The sequence below is a fragment of the Mastomys coucha genome, unplaced genomic scaffold, assembly GCF_008632895.1.
Source record: "Mastomys coucha isolate ucsf_1 unplaced genomic scaffold, UCSF_Mcou_1 pScaffold13, whole genome shotgun sequence".
Classification (NCBI taxonomy): Eukaryota; Metazoa; Chordata; class Mammalia; order Rodentia; family Muridae; genus Mastomys; species Mastomys coucha.
The window spans coordinates 31,991,345-32,007,967 of record NW_022196895.1 but is presented as its reverse complement, the minus strand read 5'-3'; the positions used below and the strand labels follow the sequence as shown (position 1 = coordinate 32,007,967).

Below are 16,623 nucleotides of genomic sequence, written 5' to 3'. Positions count from 1 at the left end.
GGAGAGATGGAGGGAAGGAAGGAAGGAAAGAAGGAAAGAAGGGAGGGAGGGAGGGAGAGAGGGAGAGATGGAGGGAAGAAGGGAAGAAGGGAGGAATGGAAGGGAAGAAAGAAGGAAGGAAGGAAGAGCAGACTGAACAAGCTAATAAAAACACTCTTCCATGGCCTCTGTTTCAATGCCTGCTCCCAATTTCCTACCTTAAGTTCTTGCCTTAGTGTCCCCTGATGATGGACTGTTACACAAACAAACCCTTTTCTCCCCAAATTGCTTTTGATTACCATCCTTATCATAACACTAGAAGCTGAATTGGAATGACACATATATATGCCACTGTACCCAAACAATGTAAGAGTCAATATGTAGCTGATGAGAATTTTCTTAACTTCTTCCAAAGCTTTAAGATCCTACATGTGCCTTGACATTTTTGTCTGTTTCTGTGTTGTATTTTTACATATACATTTCCTATGTACAGATATAAGCATATACCCATGTCATGGTCTTTTGTAATAAAAGAATACAAACACATGAGGAAATATTGTCTTTAAGTTCCACACACACTCAATACTCTCAGCCACTAAAAGTACAAAGTCAAAAAAACAGCTATGTAGTGGACAGGGGATGTACCTCAGTTGGTAGAGTGCTTGCTTAGTATGGAGAATTAAGTTTGATCCATAGCACCACATAAACCGGGCATACTAGTATGTACCTGCAATCCCAGTACAGAGTGGTGGCAGGAGAATCAGAAGTGCAAGAATATCTTCAGTAGTACAGTGAATTTGAGGCTAGCCTAGGCTACATAAGACTCCATCTCATCATCATCATCATCATCATCATCATCATCATCATCAAAGCCTTTTCATCTTAATAACAACATATGCTCATTATAAAGGATTCTTTTCCAATAAAAAACAACGGTCCGAAGAGATGGTCCAGAGGTTAAGAGCACTTACTGCTCTTCCCGACAACCTAAATTTGGTTTCAGCACCCACGATGGGTGGCTCACAACCTTCTGGAACTGCACCATCAGGAGCTGATGCCTTCTTCTAGCTTCTAGGTGCACATGTGGCGCACACGCACAAAGGAACATAGACATAAACCTAAATAAAAATTAATGGAACGAAGTTTTGGCTGAAACATTAGTGAAACACCCGTATAAACGCACGAAATACAGAGCAGACTCCACAGCTGAGTTCCTGCCGCTCAGGAAATGTAGACAGAGCCCTGCACTGGAAAACTTTCCTCCTCGAAGCATGGCCCAATGGTTGAGGAACCAAGTTACCTACTGAACTTCAGAACAAACGCTGGAGTTCAGTGCCCACCAAGAGCAAGGGGCCCTGGGAAATACCTCAGCCATACGTCAACATGAAAATTGAAACAAACAAACAAACAAAAAAATAGAAATGCCATAATGAATTTTTCAGGATGAAAGCATGGAGAAGCTGGAAGCATTAAGAAACAGAAAGTGTGGACAAGTAGATAGCATGGGAAAATAGGAAGTGTGGAGGAGCAGGAAGCATGGGGAAACAGGAAGTGTGGAGAAGCAGGAAGCATGGGGAAACAGGAAGTGTGGAGAAGCAGGAAGCATGGGGAAACAGGAAGTGTGAAGAAGCAGGAAGCATGGGGAAACAGGAAGTGTGGAGGAGCAGGAAGCATGGGGAAACAGGAAGTGTGGAGAAGCAGGAAGCATGGGGAAACAGGAAGTGTGGAGAAGCAGGAAGCATGAGGAATCTAGAAGCTGAGAGACATAGGTAGCATGGGGAAAAGAAAGCATGAGAAAGCATGGAGAAGTGGGAAGCTGTAAGAAGAGTCAAGTGAGGAGAAGCAGAAAGCATGGAGAAGCAGGAAACTTGAAAAGACAGAAAGCTGAGAGAGCTTAGCTGTCTTAAGATGTCACATGGCCCTAGAAGTGATAAACACACTTCTAACAAGTCAGCAATGTACCTTATAAACCAGAAAAAGAATTCTGAGGGCTGGGTATGTAGTTTAGGGGTAGAACACTTGCCTAACATGTGCAAGGGCCTGGATTCAATCTCTAGTACTACAAAAGAAAGGCTTCTTAAAAAGAATTCTGAAAGAATACACAACTAAGAAGCTAAAAAAAGGAGGAAAATAGAAATCTAATAAACAGCTAAATGATCCAAGAGTATACAAAAAAAGGAGGAAAACAGAAAGAACAGATGAATGGAACAGAAAAGAAAAAGTAGCCGGACACTACTTAATCACAACACTCCAGGGCCAGAAGCAGGCAGAACTCTGTAAGTTCAAGGTCAGCCTGGTCTACAGAGCTAGTTCTGGGACAGCCAGGGCTACAAAGAAAACGAAAACCTTGTCTCAAGAATTAAAAAAAAAAAAAAAAAAAAAAAAAAAAAAAAAAAAAAACAAGAGAGAAAGAAAAAGTAACTTGGCTCATTTATTTACTTACTTATTGCTTTGTTTTGAAAGAGACTTAATCTGTAGCCCAGGATGGCCTCAAATTCTAAGTGATTCTCCTGCCTCAACCTCTTGACTACTAAGATTAAAGGCATAAACCAAAACAGCAATATTAACTTAGTATATTTAAGTTAAAACATGTCCTAACTCATTAAATGTTCAAGTTAAAAGGATGTTACCAGAGCTAATATTCATAAAGTATAAGATGCAAGAGTCATACTCTAAATACAAATGAACAGACATCCTGGAAGCCAAGATCTAGAGAAAGATACAGCACATAACTAACAAGGCATCTCCAGTGAAAACCCACTAATGTGTGTAAGAGGGTGGCATTGTTAGAGTGACGAAAGCATCATGCCAGCAGGAAACATAATCATCATAAGTCCGTATATACCAAACTGCATATGTGACACAGAATAGACGTGATAGACCTAAAAAATAGCACATGCATAGTTCTGGTTGTAGACCTTAATACTATTTGTCAGGTCCCAAAGAAACCCGAGACAAGTGTGGTGGTTTGAGTACAGTTGGCCCAGAGAGAGGCACTATTAGGAAGTCTGGCCTTGTTGGAGGAGGTGTGGCCTTGTTGGAGGAAGTGTGTCACTTTGGGGGAGGGCTTTGAGACCCTCCTCCTAGCTGCCTGGAAGCCAGTCTTTTCCTATTCACCTTCAGAACGAGATGTAGAACTCTCAGCTCCTCCAGCCCCACACCTGTCTGGATCCTTTCCTGCCATAATGATCATAGACTGAACCTCTGAACCTGTAAGCCAGCCCCAATTAAATGTTGTCCTTTATAAGAGTTGCCATGGTCATGGTGCCTCTAACGGAGACACCTAATACAACGGAGACCCTAATACAACAATTATTACTCAGCATCTGCAGTTTCTCCCAGTACTTCTCACCTGCTGCCAACCCTAAACCTCTCCAGTCCAGGGCCTGGGCTTCTCTTCCCCTAGCTCCTCTTTCCTATATAATCCAGCCATTTTGGCCAATGCTCTATTGCTCCTCCTGTCTTGGCTCCTGACTGGCTCCATGTTGGCTCTTGGTCCACACCTCCTCTCTTGGTCCCCTTGCTCTCTCTCCTCTTCTCTCTCTTCTCCTCCTTTTTCACTCTCCACAGCCCTTCTTCTCGTGGCCAAGTTCAGACTGGACTCTTCCAGATGCCTCTGGTTCTACTCTCCCTCACATTGACAGCCACACCTTGGAGCACTCATGTCCTCGTTTTCATTAGCTTACTCACTCCTAAGAAGATCAAGTAGACAAAGGTAAGTAAATAAGCAAGAACACTAAGGACATTGGCACCAAAAATGTTAGATAACCTGGAAGAAGTGGACATACTCTTAGGGAAGAAGGGACATACTCATAGAATACACTGTGAAACTTGTCTCAAGAAGAAATAGAAAAGCTAAATAGACTTATAACAAGTACAAGAATTAGATCAGGAATCAGAAACCTCACAAGAAAGGCAAAGACCAGATAACTTCACTGATGAGTTTTAAAGAATATTTAAAGAACAAATTTACCAATCCTAATTCACTCTGTAATGTAGGGCATACCATTACCTGGTAAAAGAAAAGAAAACATCAGATAAGTAATTCTTTAGGATAGAGATGGGAAAATTCTCAACAAAATACTCTCTATACATGGGACCTACAAGATGGCTCATCAGGAGAAGGCACTTTACCTCCAAACCTGATGACCTGAGTCGGAATCCACAGAATGGAAGGAGAGAACTGACTCTTGCAAGTTATCCTCTGACCTCCACACATACACTGTGTGCCCACCATCCCCTCTCAAATAAATAAATGGAAAAAATACTCAATACACTCGGAATAGAATGGACCCTCTTTAAATGATGAAGGGTGCTTATGAAAAGTCCACAGCTGACATAGTGGTAAAAGACTGGAATCTTTCCCCCTAAGATCGGAAACATTTCCATACAATATTATGCTAAGAATTCTAGCTAGCTGGGTATGGTGGTATATGCCTTTAATCCTTGCATTTGGGAGGCAGAGGCAAGAGGATGTCTATGAGTTCAAGGCCAACCAGGTCTGCATAGTGAGTTTCAAGGCAGCCAGGGTTATGTAGAAGACCTTGTCTCAAAGAAAAAAAAAGAAAGGAAGGAAGGAAGGAAGAAATGAAAGAGAAAGAGAAAGAAAAGAGTCAGCCAGAATGATTAGGCAAGAGAAAAAAATCCAAATTTTTTTTAAAAGGAAAGAGTTCTTTATCTCTAGTTGCAGGTGCCATGATTTTATATGCAGAAAATCCTAAAGATCCAGAAAAATCACTAAAACTAATGAACAATTTATTGACATTGCAAAATATAAGATCAGTGTATAAAAATCAGCTGTGTTTCTTTTTTTCAAGATTTTTTTAAAACATCATTTGTGTTAGGTAGTGAATGCTTTCAATCCCAGCACTGGAAGGTAGAGGCAGGCAGTTCTCAGTGACTTTGAGGTCAGTCTTAGTTCTAGGCAGGCCAAGGCTACATAAACAGGGTATGTTTTTTATTGTTTGAGAAGTTCATACATCCAACAGTATGCTTTGATCAAATCTACCCCATGCCCTTCCCTCACCACCAGCTTCCCTACCCTCACCGCCAATTTCCTCTCGCTATTTCATGCACTCCTCTCCTAAACCCACTGAGCTCACTTCACTGCTGCATGTATGTGTGAAGGGTGTTGGGCCACATTGGAGCATGGGACGCTTCTCAGGAGCTGTGTCTCCAAGGTAAACTGACTCCCCTCTGCCCAGCAGCCATCAGTTGCCAATAGCTCCCTGGCTAAGGCTGACATTTCTCCAGCCACTTCCCATCCATGCTGGGCCTTTGGCTGCCTTAGTCATGTATAGTCATGCATGCTTATGAATGCAGTCATAGCTGCGGTGAGCTCTCGTGTATAACTGCCCTTTCGTGTCTAGAAAACACTATTTCAGTGCAGTTAGTACCTCTGACTCTTACAGGCTTATGTCCCCTCTTCCATTGTAATCCCTGAGCCTAGGGGATTATATTATTGATGACCAATTTAGGGATAAGCACTCCACAATCTTTCATTCTCTGCCCACTGATCATTTGTGGGTGACTCCGCAAGAGTCACCGTCTACAACAAAAAGAAGTTTCTCCGATGAGAGTCGATAGATGATCTAATCCATGGATATAAAAGTAAGTCCTTGAGAGGAGTTTTAATGCTATGTCCACGTGACAGAGTAATAGCAGTAGGTTCTCCTCTAGGGCCTAGGATCTGCCTAGCAATTGATTCTTGGCATAGTTAAAGAAACAAGGCATGTGTGGCTGTCTTCTGGGGCAGACCTTAAGTCCAAGCGGAAAGTATAGGTTTCTTGCATGACCAACCAGGGGTTGGTTACTCTCAGAATGGTTATGCCACTACTATATCAGTAAGCCTATCTTTCCAGGACAGTTGATATTGTAGTTTGCAGAGTTCACAGCTGGGTAAAACTGTTGTCTCCCCCAGTGGTGTGCATAGCACCTTCCAGTATTATGACACTTAGCCAACAGGGCTAAGGCTCCCCGTCAGTACCAGCTTGATTTCTCTATGGTCTATGACTTAAGTATGGGTGTCTTCAGCGATAGGGGTCTACCACCAAGTTCTGGAAGATACCAAGATCAATGCAATAGCCATTGTAATGTTTTGAGGGCCTATGGGTGGGGTCCCACTGTCCAACAACTTAAAAATAGGTAACCAATATCTGTCACTGGACTTAAGTTTTTTAGATTACATTTAGTGTCTCTGAGTGTGTGTGTGTGTGTGTGTGTGTGTGTGTGTGTGTGTGTGTGTGTGTGCTGGCGTGTGCCCCAGCATATACTGAAGGTCAGAGGACAACCTGTAAGAGTCATTCTCACCCTCCATTGTGTTGGTTTCAGGGATCAGTCTGGGTCATCAGGTACTGCAGCAGGCTCCGTTACCTGCAGAGCTGCTTCTGTCAAACTCACTTTTTAAACATTTTTTAAATGTTTTATGGTATATAAGTGCATGGTATAGGGGGTGGGGGTGGGGGCAATCAGAGGGCAACTTTGCAGAGTTGGTTCTCTCCTTCCACCATTACATGGGTGCCAGGGATCAAACTCGGGTCACCAAGCTTGTGCATCAAGTGGCCTCACCCACTGGGCCATCTTTCTGGCTCAAGTTGTACTTGTGTACGGTTGTTGTGAACAATCAGAAAATTAAACAGCATCAGTAAGAGTGAAATGATGGAGTTGGAGAAATGGCTCAGTCAGTAAAGTACTTGTCATACAAGTATGAAGATCTGAGTTCAATCCCTAGTGCCCATGTGAAAGGCTGCATGGCACTATGTATTTATAACCCTAACACTAGGGAGACAGAGACAGGAGGATTCCTGAGGCTTGCTGCCTTACCTGTCTGAACCAGTGAGCTCCAAATTCAGTGAGAGATACTGTCTCAAAAAATAAGATGCAGGGTAACTGAAGAATGACACCCAAAATCCACCTCTGACCTATACACATATGTGCACGCACGCACGCGCGCACACACACACACACAAATAAAATAAATTAGGCACAGCAGCTTGCTCCTAGAATTCCAGCACAAGAAAAGCAGAGACAGGAGGATCATGAGGCCAAGACCATCCCGGGCTATATATTGACTTCCAAACCAACCTGGGATACATGAGATCCTGTCTCAATAAAAATTAATTACATGCTTAACAAATTAGGCATGAGGGCCCACATCTGTAATTCCAGCACCCAGGAAGCTAAGGCGATTCATGGTGAGCTTGAAGCACTCTGAGCTACATAGTGAGTTCAGGCTCTGAGCTACAGCGTGAGAATCTGGTTCAAAAAAAAAATTTTTTTTCAACCAAGGAGATGAAAGGGTTGTATACTCAAAACCATAGAAAAGTTCTAAAACGAATTAAGAAGGTATAAGTCCACAAAAAGACATCCTTTGTTCGAGGATTAGGAAGACTTAGCTTTGCTAAGATGGTAATTCTCCCCAACCGACCTGGAATACCCAAGATAATCTCCATCAAAATCTCTCCACCGGCCTCTCTCCAGAATGCAAAGGCTGGTCCTTACAATTGTATGGACTTGCAGGAGATCCCCACTCAGTCTTGAGCAAAGAAGAATACACTTCACCTATTACATGTTCTGAGAACTTACTAGAAAGCCCCAGTAGGAAGCACTGGGCATCCACGTGAGACCAGAGCTGCAAATGAATGGAAGCTAATTAGAAGCCAGAAGGTAAACCTATACTTTCTGTTCTGAGATAGGATTCCACATATCCCAGGCTGGCTTCAAACTCCCTATATAGACAAGGGCTGCTTTAAACTTCTGATCCTCCTGCCCACACCATCTAAGTGGTGGGATCATAGGAGTGCGTGACCACATTCAGTTTTACGTAATACTGGGCATGGAACGGAGGGCCTCAGGAAGGCCAGACGAGTGCTCTCCCTAGCCTCAAGCCTATCATTCACAACCAATTTGCTGTTGCTGTTGTTGTCTGTGAAAGGATATACTGCAGTGCAATAGCCACAAACTCCTGTTTGGTCTGCCTCGGCCTCTTGACTATTGAGTGCCGGTACCTGTAACACCACGCTTACCAATCAACCAGATCTTACCAAGTCTGCCAAGACTGTTTAATGGGAGAACACTCTTCTGCATCAATGATACTGGGACCAGATGTCCAAATGCAAATGACTCAAGCTGAGTATGTACCTTGCACTGTATTTCACTACTCAGAAGAGAATTAAAACCTGAGCTGGACTCAGTGGATGGGTGCTTGCCTGCACACCTGAGGCCCTGAGGCCAATCCTCAGTGCGGAAGAAAACAAAAGAGAAAAAATTAAAACTGGGTAGAGGAGCTAAAACTCTCAAGAGAAAAATAGGGGTAAACTTTCGTGGCCTTGGATCTGGCAGCGGGTTCTTCTTTATGTGTGTTTGCTTGTTTGATCCACTCTTATTATGTAACCCTAGCTGACCTAGAACTCCCACTGACCACACTGACCTCAAACTCCCAGAGAGCCATCTGCCTCTGTCCCTGTATGCTGAGAGCAAAGGTGTGAGCCTCCACAACACTGGTAAAAGTTTCTGATTTATGATGTCCAGAAAGAAAGGAAGAAAGAAAGAAAGAAGGAAGGGAGGGAGGGAGGGAAGGAGGGAGGGAGGGAGGGAGGAAGGAAGGAAGGAAGGAAGGAAGGAAGGAAGGAAGGAAGGAAGGAAAGAAGGAAGGAAGAAAGAAAGGCAGACAAACAGACAGCAGGGATAGGGAGAGAGCAGTCAGTAATGCACCTGCTGGGCAAGCATGAGGACCCATGTTTGGTCCCCAGCACCCACACAAGAAGTCTGTTAAGGTAGTGCATGCTCATAATCCCGGCACTGGAGAAGAAAAGAAGAAAAGAAGATGGCTTGCTGGGCAGCCATCCTAAGATAAAGAGGGAGCCCCAGGTCCTGGTGATACTCTGTCTTTAAAAAAAAGGTGGATGGCTCCAGAGGAATCACACTCCAGATTGACCTCTGGCCTCCTACACACATACACACACACACACACACACACACACACACACACACACACACACACACGTGATACAGATACACACAGAGAGAGGGAAAAAAGATAAATTTGGATGTCATTCAAATTTTAAAAACTGTTCTACATCACAAGACTCTATCAAGAGAGAGATAATAAATTAATAACCAATAGGATGAGAGAAAACACTTGCAGGTCCTATGCCTGAAAAGGGTCTTGTTGCCTGAATACAGAAAGCCAACAGAATGAAAAAACAGTCTTTTAAACTGGACAAAGGAGACAATTAAATGCTGGGAGTGCATGCCCATCGCCTAGTACTTTAAAAGGTTGAGTCAAGAGAGCTATGAGTTCGTGTCCAGCCTGCGCTATAGCAAAGGAGTATAAGCAAAATAAAGTGGGCAAACCTTGCTGCCAAGCCTGCTGCTCTTCCTTCCATCCCTTGGAGACCCACATAGAGGAAGGGGAGGGCCAAGTCCTGCAAACTGAACTCTGACCTCCACATGTGCACAACACACACACACACACACACAAAGAAAATAAGTAATTTTTTTTAAAGATAATTTAAAAAATAATTGAGGTAGGTGTAGCAGCACATGCCCCTAATCCCAACGCTTGGGAGGCAGAGACAGGCAGTTTATGGCTCTCTAAGTTTGAGTTCAGCGTGGTCTACATAGCAAGTCCTAGGCCAGCCAGGGCAACATAATGAGAGCCTGTCTCAAAAAGAAAGTTTGAGAACATTTGTAGAAACTAAAACTGACACACAAATTTTCATAACTTCACATGCATATCTGTACACGTCTTGCATGGCATGTCCATGCAATGAGACACTGTTTATCCCAAAACAAGAATATAAATTACTGACACATGCTACATCATGAAGGATCCTTGAACACATTACGTCAAATGAAATAAGCCAGACACAGAAGGTCAGATGCTGTATGATTGATTCCACTCACGTGAAGTGTCTACAACAGACAGCTCCTACAGGTGGGAAGCAGATCCACATTACAGGGGCTGGGGAGGGGGAGGAGGAGTGACTGGGGAGAGGGAGCGATTGCAGGGGGGTTGGGGGGGTTGGGGTTTATTTTGAGAGTGATGAAAAATTCTGGAATGGGTCAGTAGTGCTGGGTGCACACTCCTGGGAATACTCACTCAGTGCCACCACATGGGTGTTTTTAAGTGGTTAAAAGAGTCAGGGCTTGCTGCTGTATTTTACCACAGTGAAATTTATCAGTGAGTGTATACAAGATTTCCACAGCATAAAATGCCCAGCCTCATTGGCATATGAGGGCATTATGGTCACTCTAGAGAATACACTCCAAGCCCACTCACACCCTTCACTAAAGTTCATCTCTCTCTGGGCCGAGGAGCAAGACACACCAAGGTACAAAGAAAAGAAGATGTTCCAATGAAGTTATTTGCTCTAAAAGAAATATCGATAGACAGCCAGGCAAAAAGACATGAACAGGGACAGGGGACGCAGATATGACTGGGAACTCTGAATGCTCCAGGTCTCCTCCTTCCTCCAAGACTCCCTTTTCCTCAGCAGGACCTCTCTTGGGCCCTGGGCCCTGGGCTCTCTTTCCCACAGTCTCTGTCCCCTAGCAGAAACAAGCCCCAGCCCCACCTCAGGCTATGACCCTGGTTTTCTCAGGCTAGGATGGCCATCTCCAAAAGCCCATGTCCCTACTGTAGAGGCTGTGGCTAGGTGCTACCCAGCTGCCATCCAGAGAGAAACACTTGTCCATCACTTTTGACTCAGGGCAGCTGGCCTTTTCCTGAAAGCCTGGCATGGCATTGAGGTAAGAACAATCCTAGCCTGCTTTATGGCTCACCAGGAAGGAAGTCTTAAAACCAGGCCTCAAATCCCTGCATCTGTCCCAGGGACTGTCCACCCACCCACAAGCAGCTTCACTCCCGTGGCCAGCTTGTGCTCTCCTGGAACCCACCACCCCTCTCCTCTGCCTCTTCTTCATCCTGGCATCCAGCCCTCTAACCCCAGAGTTCAGACACACCTACAGGAAGTCTTCCTGCCTCCCTCTCTGACTAGAACTCTCTAGGGTCACCAGCAGGAATAACATTCCTAAGGCCCCCCACAGTCCACCTGGCTCTTGTTGTCCCTGACAAAGAGCTGGAGGACAGGAGTACCTGAGTCCTCTGACAGGCTCAGTTACTACAGCCAGCAGGCCTTGGCAAAGCGCTCTCTGGGCTGTCTGCATTAAGACGCATTAAGACTCATAGGCAAGGGGCTGGAGAGAGCAGTTAAGAGCACTGGCTGCTCTTCTAGAGGACCCAAGTTCAAGTCCCAGCACCCACACAAGCCACATGGTGGCTCACAACTATCTGTAACTCCAGCTCCAGAGGATATGACACTCTCACACAGACATGCAGGCAAAACACCAATGCATATACTTTTTAAAATATATAAATTAAATCATTTTTTTTAAAAAGGCTCACAAACAGGGGGAAAAAAATCACAAGATGGGGAAATAAATAGAAGCTTAGTGAGTTAAGAGGTTTGTTCCAGATCATACAGCTGTGCTGTGGACAAACACAGAGAACCCTAACCCAGGTTTCTCCACACTGCTCACTGAGCAACACTCTTTTAAGGGAGCTCAGTTAAGGGGCTGTGTTGGGGGTCTCTCCATTGAGAGTGGGCACAGCATGGAGGGCTAACTTCTATACTCCTTTTCAAGTAGCTAAAGTTCACAACTGTGAACAGGAGCAATCCCCGAGAAAGGCTGGCTTGTAAAGTGCTCACAGGGAATACACATCATTTACACACGTGTCTTCTCTCCATCCCTCACTGAGGATCTGCTAAAGTTGTCACAGTTTGGCTCCCCCTGACCTCAGCCCTCCCCCATCCAGTGCCCCCATGTGCCCACAAGCCCAGCCTTCGCTTCTCCTCTCCCTCGGCCACTCCAGATGCCACCAGCCTCAAGGCTGTACCCACAGGTCCATCACTCAAGTTTTAAGAGTAGCAATGGACACCACTGCTGTGTGGTGTTCCTATCATGGGTTTGTGGAAGTATTGCTCACAGCAAAACCCTTGCCAGAGTTAGGCCACTCCCAGTCCCCATCAAGTCACTGGAGGAAATCATCATGCCCCAAGAAGATGCTGAACCTGAGGCTCAGAGAGGGGCAGCCACTTGCCCAGGATCACACAGCTACCCCATGAAGGCAAGAATGGACATGAAGCTTGTCTATCCTAGATTTGTCTTTAACACCCCATACCTCCTGAAGCTTTCTGGTTTACTTACAACCAGACATACCGACCTGTCACTGAGTCACTACAATGTACGCAGCTCCCAGGAGGGCTCTGACCCGCCCTGAGTGAGTGATGGCCAGAGAGCAGTTGGGTGGGGCAGATGGTGTGAGAGGAGACAGTGGGTGAAGGAGGCAGGTGTAAGCATACAGCATGCACACTCAGCACTTACCACCTGAGGTGGGAGGGCAGGAGAGCCCAGAGCCGTAGCCAACAGAGGAAGAAAGAAGGCATTAGTGAGCATGAGAAGCCTAGAGGCAGCCTGGGGCCTGGGCACCCACACATCCTTCTACTCACTGGCCTGACAGGAGTGGGGGGTGGTGGTGAGGAAGAAGCCCCCTAGAAGTAACCTGTCATTTAGCAGCGACCAGTTGTGTGGAGCATGGCATGGCAGGAAGGCCACATCTGGGCTTTTAAAGGCGATATCGAAGATCATGTAGCCTTTGGTGGAGCAAGGCCCGGACTACCACAATCAGATGGTCCTGCCCTGAGGGTATATCTGTTTGCCACGTCTTAAATTTCCAATGCCTCAGCTAGGAGGTAGCAGCACATGCCTTTAATCCCAGCACTTGGGAGGCAGAGCCAGGCAGATCTCTGAATTCGAGGCCAGCCTGGTCTACAGAACAAATTCCAATACAGCCAGGGTTACACAGAGAAACCCTTTCTCAAAAAATCAAAATGAAGAATTCTATGTGCCTCAGCTGCTCTCACTGTTCATCTGAGGAGCCAGAACCCGGGCAGAGCCAGTGGAAAAAAACAGGACAGGGTCAACTATAGAAGCAAGATACCCACCTCCCGGGTCTGCTAGGGGAAAAAGACCTAACCCTGATCAGGAGTTTCAGTAAGAGGGCTGGCTCCAGGGTTGGCCCTCAATGACCGGGACCCAGTGAGAGCATATGTCCCCTTAACAGATCCCCAACTCACATGTCCATGCAGGTCTGTGTTGAGCAGCATCAGGGCACAGGTGAGCGTGTGGATCCCATCTAGATAGAACAGGATAGTATTCTCACTGTGAGAATCCACTCATTCCCACCCAGAGCCTCCCACCTGCCTCCCCATAGAGTCAGGCTAGAGGCCATGTAGACAAAGAAAGGTGGACATCTGCTCCCAAGTACTTCAGGGCCAAGGCTTGGATGATGCTCTAGCCAGATGTCTACTCTTGTAGACAGATTCACCTTGAGCCTTAGACTGAGGCAAGGCTCTGAACTCCAAGCTATGTCCCTACAATAGCAATAAGGGATTTGGCCTGTCAGTTCCTAAGACCCAGGTCCATCCATATAGAGAGTCCTGCCTCTGAAGCAGACCTGCATGGAATATCCCCTCCCTGACAAAAAGTCAGGCCTGAGCCTAGGTACGGGCATTGGGAATGGAATGACCATGAGCAAGGCACCTGGGCTCTCTTGTCCAGGAAGCCATCTCACAATCCCTGGGCAGTTTATTGTTTTGGTTTTTGAGGCAGTGTCTCACTCTCGGACTGACCTCAAGTTTTAAATCGTTCACCTGCCTTCATTCTGCCAACCCCAGGGGTTTCAGGCGTGTGTATGTGTGTGCGTGCATGCATGCATGCGTGTGTGTGTGTGTGTGTGTGTGTGTGTGTGTGTGTGTGTGTGTGTGCTCGCGTGCATGTATGAGCCTGCCTGTAACCAAAACAATTGTGGCATCTGGGCTAGGGTGGGAGAAGACCCTAGCCAGGTCTCAGCGAGGCAAGTCTCATGGAAGGTGATCAGGGAGCGCTGTACCTTCTGATGTGCTGTCATCTGGGTTACACTGGCAGTATCGGCGAGAGAAGTGGGTAAGGACTCGTTCTCGTTCCTGTGTCTCCCCCATCAGTGGGAAGGCTTTCAGGAAGGTTCTAGGATGAAATTCAAGGTTGCTGAGTGAATCTCAGAGCCCGTGGCACAGTCTTCTCACTGGGATAGAAGACTTACTTTCCACACACAAACATACACGTGAGGCTAGGGTCTAGACATCCTGTACTAGGGTCTAGACATCCTCTGCAGGCCCAGGCAGAACCCTGGCCCTCCAAGATAGCCTCTGGATTCTAAGACCTCAATCAGGGATATGATGTTCACACCCAGTGCCTTCTGTGGGTCTCCAGGTTCTAGACAGCCACGCTTTACTCTAGGGACCTAACACATAGGGCCCTCAGCACAGCACCCATGATGGTGATCCAGTCCCACTTAACACCATCTTTCTGATCGCCCTCATTTTGATGCAGTCCAAGGGCTCAGCTCAATACAGATCTGCTTGGAGTAGAGCATTATAGATCTCCCACCAGTGCAGCAGTACACCGCCGTAAGCTACAGGTGAAGCAACAAGGTCCCATGATCTCAGGATGGAGAGAGCTGGACAGCCACCTTTTCCACAGGTGTATCACAGACAAAGCCCATGGGCAAAAGGCAGTACACTGGCTCCTTCTAAGGGGCTGGAAAACACATCCAGAGCCTTGAGGGATTGTAGGCACATGGCCACACAGTTGCCAGACTCTGAAGGTGTGAAGGTTATGGAGCTGCGAGTCCCAGAGGTAGAAGGATCTATTTTTCTTTTTCTTTTTTTTTTTTTTTTGAGGAAGAGGATAGTTTTACTGCACGATTGTTGTAAAATGAGGATTCAGAACAGTCTCAGTGACATGGTTCCCATGAAAGACTGAGGCTCAGAGTTAACCCTGAGAAACGTCGCGCTTCAGAGCTGCCTCTCCTCAGCCCAGCCCTGGCTGGGTTAGGACTGGGTCCTAACCCAGTCCTAACCAGTTTCCTTTCCAGTTGTGTAAAGGAAGTGTTGGACAAACTAATAGAAACAATAGGTGCTAGAAAAACCAAGAGAAAAAAACCAGAAAACAGAAGCAGATATCAAGTCGGGGCTAGATAGATGAGTTTGGATCCCCGAACCTGTAATGGTGGCCGCCTGTGATCCCAGTGATCAGAAGGCAGACATAGGAGGCTCCTAAAGCAAGCTAACCTGCCAGGCCAGTCATTGAGCCTGCCAGGCTCAATCCAGTGAGCCTTGGATTCATCTGAGTGTCTCAACCTCAATCAATAGGGTGGAGAGCAACTGAGGAAGACTCCCGACATCAACCTCAGCCTCCACACACGAGTTCCCACACATGCAAGTATGGGTACATGCACACACACATTCACATGCACACACAAGCACACACATACATGCACACACATGCAAATATGCACACACAGGCACACACATGCAAACATGCACACACATCAAGCATGCACACACATACATGCAATCATGTGCACACACATAATATGCATACACACAGGAATGAATCCAGAATACATTTTTTTAAAAGGTCTACACAATTCTTCCCACTGATGGGGGAGATGTGTTAGTGAAAAGATGGGGAGTCCCACGGAGAACTGAAATCTATTTTAAAGTTTAAAGATGGGGCTGGAGAGATGGCTCAGCAGGTAAGAGCACTGACTGCTCTTCCAAAGGTCCTGAGTTCAAATCCCAGCAACCACATGGTGGCTCAAAACCATCCGTAATGAGATCTGATGCCCTCTTCTGGAGTGTCTGAAGACAGCTACAGTGTACTTACATATAATCAATAAATAAATCTTTAAAAAAAAAAGATTTAAAGTTTAAAGATGATGGAAATTCTAGAATTGTAACTTGTAACTGAGAATAAAAACTTAATGATGTTTCTTTGGGGTGTGTATGCATGTGTAGTATACATACATGTATGTGTGCTTTAATTTGCATAAGCACATGTGCATGCATGTGCATACAGAGACCAGAGGTTGACATCAAGTGTCAACCTCAATTGCTCAATTGCTTTTCACTTGAGTTGGGGTCTCTCATTTGAACCAAGAGAGCTTGCTGATGTGGCCAGCCTAGCTAGCCAGCTTGCCCCAGAGTTACAGATACCATGGCCGCCTAGCATTTACATAGATGCCAGGGGTCTGAAGTGTGGTCCCCACACTTGCTACTCTTGCAAGCCATCTCTCCAGTCCCTCAATCGTTCTTATTGGCTTCATTTATTTGCTGTTGGACATAGCAGAGTGGCAAGTGCCCTGAAAAGCAACAGGAAGCATCCCAACTGAGACAGAGGGACGGAATAAAACTGGTTGTCAAAAAAGTATTAAGAGACATCTAATCCAGCACGAAGGCCTAGCATCTGTACAAATCACCCCTAGCTCTGAGATGCTGCCCTTCCCTCCTCAGGCCTGGCCGAGCATCTTTCTGATGACACTGGCTTCCATTCACCCATCCCATACCTCCGGCTCCTAAGGCCCACGCCTGACCCTCCTGATACCCAGACACTGAAACAGCTGCAATCAAGTCCCCTTTACCATTAAAGTAGGCCAAATATAGCCAGATGGGAGTGTCCCATGCCTTTAATCCCTGCACTCAAGAGGCAGAAGCAAAAGGATGTCTGTGAGTTTGAGACCAGCCTGGTCTACAGAGCAAA

The 16,623-nt window shown here is 45.9% G+C and overlaps 1 protein-coding gene across 1 annotated transcript in view; it reads right to left on the bottom strand.

Moving 5' to 3' along the window:
• Window positions 1-16,623, bottom strand: part of Psd2 (pleckstrin and Sec7 domain containing 2) — a 53,806-nt gene that overhangs the window by 15,102 nt on the left and 22,081 nt on the right. Inside the window, exons 6-7 of the mRNA XM_031365382.1 lie at window positions 13,934-14,046; window positions 13,119-13,177 (exon numbers count right to left, since the gene is read on the bottom strand). Coding sequence (XP_031221242.1) covers window positions 13,119-13,177; window positions 13,934-14,046 — 172 coding nt within the window. The remainder of the gene's footprint in view (window positions 1-13,118; window positions 13,178-13,933; window positions 14,047-16,623) is intronic.